The sequence below is a fragment of the Benincasa hispida genome, chromosome 7 (genome assembly GCF_009727055.1).
Source record: "Benincasa hispida cultivar B227 chromosome 7, ASM972705v1, whole genome shotgun sequence".
Taxonomy (NCBI): Eukaryota; Viridiplantae; Streptophyta; class Magnoliopsida; order Cucurbitales; family Cucurbitaceae; genus Benincasa; species Benincasa hispida.
Genome location: NC_052355.1, coordinates 31,851,311 through 31,857,397, shown reverse-complemented (window position 1 = coordinate 31,857,397; position 6,087 = coordinate 31,851,311). Strand labels below are relative to the sequence as shown.

At 29.0% G+C, this 6,087-nt stretch overlaps 1 protein-coding gene across 1 annotated transcript; it reads right to left on the bottom strand.

Annotated features, from left to right (window-relative positions):
- Positions 1-1,066: 1,066 nt before the first annotated feature.
- LOC120081169 (60S ribosomal protein L35-like) lies at positions 1,067-2,646 on the bottom strand. Its single transcript, XM_039035854.1, has 4 exons — positions 2,517-2,646; positions 2,228-2,363; positions 1,937-2,093; positions 1,067-1,371 (listed from the first exon to the last, which is right to left on the bottom strand). Exons 1-4 carry the CDS (start codon positions 2,518-2,520, stop codon positions 1,297-1,299), a joined length of 372 nt encoding a protein of 123 aa, XP_038891782.1. The 5' UTR covers positions 2,521-2,646; the 3' UTR covers positions 1,067-1,296.
- Positions 2,647-6,087: the final 3,441 nt, after the last annotated feature.

Sequence of the window (6,087 nt, the reverse complement as noted above, 5' to 3'; positions counted from 1 at the left end):
ACAACATTTGTAAACCTGCATTAAGTGAAAAATAAGATCCTATTAAATGCATTTTATCTCTCTAATTGAAAATAGCAAGAAATATTACATTGATGGAGTTTTTAGATTTTACCTTTCCTAAAAATTTGTTACCACAAATTTCATATTATCATTCTACTCATTTATTTTCTCACAATTCCAGATTTTTAGAGAGTGCAATTTCTTATAACATTTATTTTATAAAAAAAATTAGTTCCAATTCAAATCATATATATTTTCAAATTATTATATTACAATAAACTATAAATCATTGAATATGAAAAATAATTAAAATAATAATCTACATATAACTAAATTATAGTTTTGAAAGTTGACCAAATTAGCCCAAAACTTTTCAATTTTATGACTCGTAACTTTTTGTTTTCTATTAGTATATATATTCTTTTTCTAATGAATAAAAAATTTAAAATAAAAAGCATGACCAACCAAGGACGGTACACTTAAGTGAATCATTCGAGACAGTTATTCATAACCACTTTCACTCAACTTCATTTAATCGAAATCAATAGAGTGATGAAAATATAACCAACCATTCCAACATTTCACTCAATTAAAGTCTTGTACACTATGTAAAATTCATTCATTATTGACTTTAGAATAACTTCTTTAAATGACCGTAAATTAAATAGTATTACTTTATTCCTTCCAATTATTTAACATACCCAACGAGAGACAATTTTACCATATTCAAGAGATGTATAGTTAATTACTTATCAAAACTTAAAATCGTTCTAAGTTGCAACGACAGAAACTCGTCTGATTACTTGATGATTAAAGCATTGACAGAGAATTTTGTTCACTCTAATCAATCTGAAAGTTCAATCCAAGATATTTGGACTGTGTTCTTCATCTTTAATGACTCCATCGCTTGAACCTATTCGTCCAAATTTTAAGCTAAGGCAAAGTGAAACACCAAATTGCTGCAGACTGTTCTTCATCTTTAATGACACCAGCTCGGTTCAACAAAATCTCAATCCAGACAAATCTCTCTCTCTCACACACACACACGCGGTTTAAGATCAGAGAATTTTCATCTTGGAAAAAGATTGCATTGCCTAATGTCATTAACCAAAACCATTTCATTACAACTCGGAAAACTAAAGTATTACATGGAAAAGGAAAGACTTCAAAGTTCAAAGATCTAACAATAAGATTTAAAATAGGCACTCGAGTCTGAATAAAGTTATAGATAAATCAAAAGCCAAAATGAGTAGAAGATGCATGATACCATGGACGATCAATCAATCCCCTCTAAGCCTACACCTTGATGGCATACTTCCTCAATGGGTAGTACATCTCTTTCTTCTTCTGTCGCTCCGTCTTTAGAGATGCCTTTAAGACACAATACAAGAATACAAGAATGCCGAATCAGTTAAAAGGTAAAACAACGGTCTACACTTCTTGCAGTATTTCAATACAGAAAATACAGGATTCTAATCACTCCAAATATTCATTAGCATAAAGAACTGAGTGATGATCTCAAATATACACATTCTAGATAAGGCATGAAACAGAGTTTTGCTGATAGTACTAAGGCATGGAAACTAGCTACAAGGCTTCTGATTCTTGGAGCATCATAATGTTCCATACTGTTTTTTTTCTGATAAAAAGAGGTCCCTTTTAACTTCTAAAATGCAGTGGCTCAACCATCTCAGCAAAATAAGAGTCAAATAAATGGCGAAAGTGAGAATTAAATTGTACACACTAGACACTCCAAGCTTCAATGGAAATACAACATTATCAATAAAATTATACCACTGCAGAATCCTTAACCATTAAAAAATAGAAAGCAAATTCATAGATTATCCAGCACTGGGCACCAATATTGACAAGGAATCAAATTTTTAGCAGAACTTTAAGCATACAGAGCCAAATATTAAATGAAGAAAGTTCTTACTTGGTGTTTGGTGAGTCTTCTACGAATGGCCCTGGTCTTCTTGGGGCGCAAATCAAGAGGCAAAAGCTTCTTCTTCTTGTAAGCTTCCCTAAGAGCAGACTTCTGTTTCTGAGAAATCACTGTCAACACCTGAGCGATTGACAACCTCACTACCTTACTGCAGTAAAGACCACCAAAACAAACCCAATAAACATCACAGCAAAAACCCAAAGGAACAACAATCAAAATATATTTAAGAAAAAAAAAACAGAAAAAGAAGAGGAAAATCAATAGAAAGATAGAAGAAAGTACATTTTGGAGAGCTTGTTAGGAGCACCACCAGTGACCTTAGCGACACGGAGCAGAGCAAGTTCGGCCTTAAGGTCCTTAAGCTGGGTCAAAAGATCCCCCTTCGACTTTTGTCTAAGCTCATGAACCTTAATTCTCGCTGTAGTCAATGAAGAAAATCATCCACAGAAATTTAAGAACAGGAGAGAAAGAAAAACAAAGACAAAATCAATCTCGAATCGATGAATGTTGCTTGGAAACGGAGAAATTGTGAAGAAAAAGCTTCAGTTAAGCAAAGTTCGTAGGATCTTACCCATTAGAATCTGAGAAGCAGAGACCGGCTTTTGTGTTTTGGGATTCGGCGGAGGTCTGCAACTGGCAAAACCCTAGGTTGAAGAAACTGAAGAAGATCAAACCTATTTAAGACGCCCGTAACTTCCTTCATTTCAATTGGATGGGCTGTTTCTTGATCTGGATTGGGCTTTTCCCGATAGGCCCACTAAGAGCATTTGATGTGGAATGGGCTTTAAACTTTTGGCCCACTAAGCTCCCCTTTGTTCATCATAAGGTTTTGGGCTTTCTAAATAACTATTCTTTTACGTGAATAGCCTAATATACCATTATTTTACACAAAAGTCCAGCCCAATTTACGTTTTCAGCTCTCCTTATCATTTAACTTTTTTAATAATAATAATACATATATGTAATATGTATTTATATTTTCTTGTACATTACCAATATATTAGACATAAGATCTCAATAGAGATATGATAAATTTTCAGTTAAGAATTATGAAAGAAAATATACAAAATCTCCAAAAATAAAATAAACATTAATTTAAAATATCTCGCATTAAATGAATATCAACCAAAATTAATAAACAACATAAACAATGGCAAGATTAAAAAATGATGTTAATAAGGAAAGAATAGAAAAGTTAATATAATTAATGTTATTTCAAAAAATTAACTACATAAATATTTAATAATCAATCCGGACTTTTTTAGTATTTATAATAGTACGAGAGAGTATGTATCACAAGGTTAAAAATGTCACAAGATGTTGAAATATGGTTATAAAAAATTACTAAATTATAGGATATTTATGAAATATTAGTTATGTAGTAGGCTAGTCCCCTAAATCTTTCTCATGATTTTAAAAATTAAGTCCATAAACAAACCTGGTTTTGTTATCTACATTTTAGAATTGTTTTTAAAATCTAAATCAAAACTTGTGATTTTTTTTTAATATGACTTAAGAATTCAATGTTTACTTACATAGGAAATTGTAAGACAATAAGTACAATTTTTAAAAATAAAAAACTAAAATAGTTTCCTAACGAGATTAAACTTTAGTCTATGATCTATGGTGTCTAGTTTTGTTATTTACATTTTAATTTTTCTCAAATCCAAGCCAAAACTTGCAACTTATTTTTTTTAATTTGACTAAGAATTATAAAATAATCACAATTTTCAAGAATAAAAACTAAAATATTTACAAATGAATCTAAATTTTTAAGTTCTTGATAACATAGGCAAGTATATAGTTTTTAAAATTTAAATGATGCAAGTATATATATTTTTTTTTAATTTACAACAATTTACTTCATGATCATATTTAGGAATTTCTTAAATTTTAATGTCATAATTATTAAATTAATATTTTTTAGATGAATCTTATTGTTAATTAACAAAATTAGCTTTTGGAAATTGAAACGCAATGAAAATTACTTTAAAAATATAAATATATTTAAAAAAATTGAATTATTATTGAAGGAAAAAGTCATTTGCTTCGGGTGGAAAATATTCAATTATTTTAGTGAATTTATCGTATATTAACCAACCTATAAATAATTACTTGAGAAAGTGACTACTTAGAGCTAGATTATGATAAATTCTACAATATGTGTCATGTTATAATAATTAACTATTTGAAAAAAAAAAATACAATGTTTGACTACAAAGAAAATTACGTGTCTAATTTTCCATTAAATATTATAATTTTCAATCTAATTGCGAGTCCTCCACAAAAAATAATAACAAATAAATAAATTAAAACAATAATGATTCTAGTTCCACCTTATCTTTGACTTTTTTTTTTTTTTTCTACATCAAAACTTAAATAAGATTGAGAATCCCACGTTGGAAACATTTTTTATAAAATAAATACGTTATTCCTCCCATAATCAATTAGTTTTGAGATGAAACCTCGTATTATCAAATATGGCATTAGATTCTATAAAGCCCAAATAGATATTCAGTCTAATATATAGAAATTGTAATTTGATCAATAACGGTGAATCCAAAAAAGAAGCATGATCTTCAAAAGACTTGTTGAGAATTCCACATTTGATACGTTCCTTATAAAATAGATGAGTTACTCATCTCATAATCAACTAATTTTAAGATGGAACCTCATACTATTAAATAAACACTCATTGGTAAATAGTTTTAGAAAATGACTAAATTATTATATAGTGGTTTTAGTGAATTATGTATGACTTCTTAAAAGTTACATAATTTAACTTGTTGAACTATTTTTAAATGGGTTGTTTTTAAATATAGAAAAATGAAAAAAAAATATTTACATCTAATAGCAAAATATCACAGTCTATCTGCCATAGACTACTGCTGTGTCTATCTTAGTATCTCAGTATCTCAGATGGACGCAAATAGTAATCTATTGCAGTTCATCGCAGATGGACTGTGATACCGAGATACTAAGATACTAAGATAGACACAGTAATAGTCTAACACATATAGTCTGTGATATTTTATTATTATTTATAAATATTTTCAGCAATTTTATCTAATTGACATTATGAGGTATAATTAAGAAAAACTACATGTGTGTCTAATAAAAACTTATATCATACTGTGTTTAAGCACACAAGATTGGGAAATGCTAGAAAAAGTTAATATGATAAAAGCTTTTATACAATCCTTTGATTATTTTATCAATCTTACAACCTTGATATTAGAACACAAATGACCTATTCTTGTTATTTTTAAATATAATTATCTGTTTTGAATATTTAATCAACAAATTGGATTCTTGAGTAGAAAGTAATCCCTAATTTCAATAGTTAAAATTAATCCGCTGCCATTTTATATATCTATTTATGTTATGGTTTTTCTAAAGGCATCAAATTCACATATTGATCAGATAAGAACTTTAATGTCTATCATTGGTTTAGGGTAAAAATTCAAATTCTTTTGTGGTGTGTGTGCACAAGTCTATTTTTTATAGGGCTCTGAAAACTAATTTAAGCATTGTTTCTGGTAAGCACATCGTTAGGTTATTTAGATTATTTTTCATATGACATCTTCTCTAAAATATAAATTTATCATTGGTGGCATATGAAAGTCAAGTGAATTTTCTTGTTCAGGTATTACCATCAACAGTTGATGTCATCTGTGGAGAACAAAAGTGTTTTAGCGTTTGTATTCCAAAATTAAGAAAATCAAGACCAAGTTAAACTTGCTCACGATCAAGGGAAATTTTTGTAAAAGACATCGGGAGTTCCACATTCATAGTCATAAACCAAAGAAAGACAAACTCTGAGCAGGAAAACTCTTTTAAGATAAAAGACATTAGAGAACTGCAACTCATAGTAAAAATAAAAAATAAAAAGACATCCTTAGAGGCTTAGAACGAATAAGATCATGAAAGAATGCAAGACATTACGGGCTTAGATTGAAAGAAAAAATGGGAAATTGTAGCACATTTAGGTTTTCACCTTACAAAACTAGTATGTTTTTTGAAAACTCGTAAAAATAGTTTTTCTCGGTCCATTTCGAGCCAGATCGACCACCAAAAATTAGTACTTGTACATCTGGCCTGATTACACACCGAAATTTGCTATTTTTTTTTATGTAATCTTC

Excerpts from the sequence above, each read along its gene's own strand:
- LOC120081169 (XM_039035854.1), bottom strand. Across the intron at positions 2,094-2,227 it reads CCTAACAAGCTCTCCAAAAT|TAAGGTAGTGAGGTTGTCAA; the intron begins GTACTTTCTTCT and ends TCTTTACTGCAG. Across the intron at positions 1,372-1,936 it reads GAAGACTCACCAAACACCAA|GCATCTCTAAAGACGGAGCG; the intron begins GTAAGAACTTTC and ends TGTGTCTTAAAG.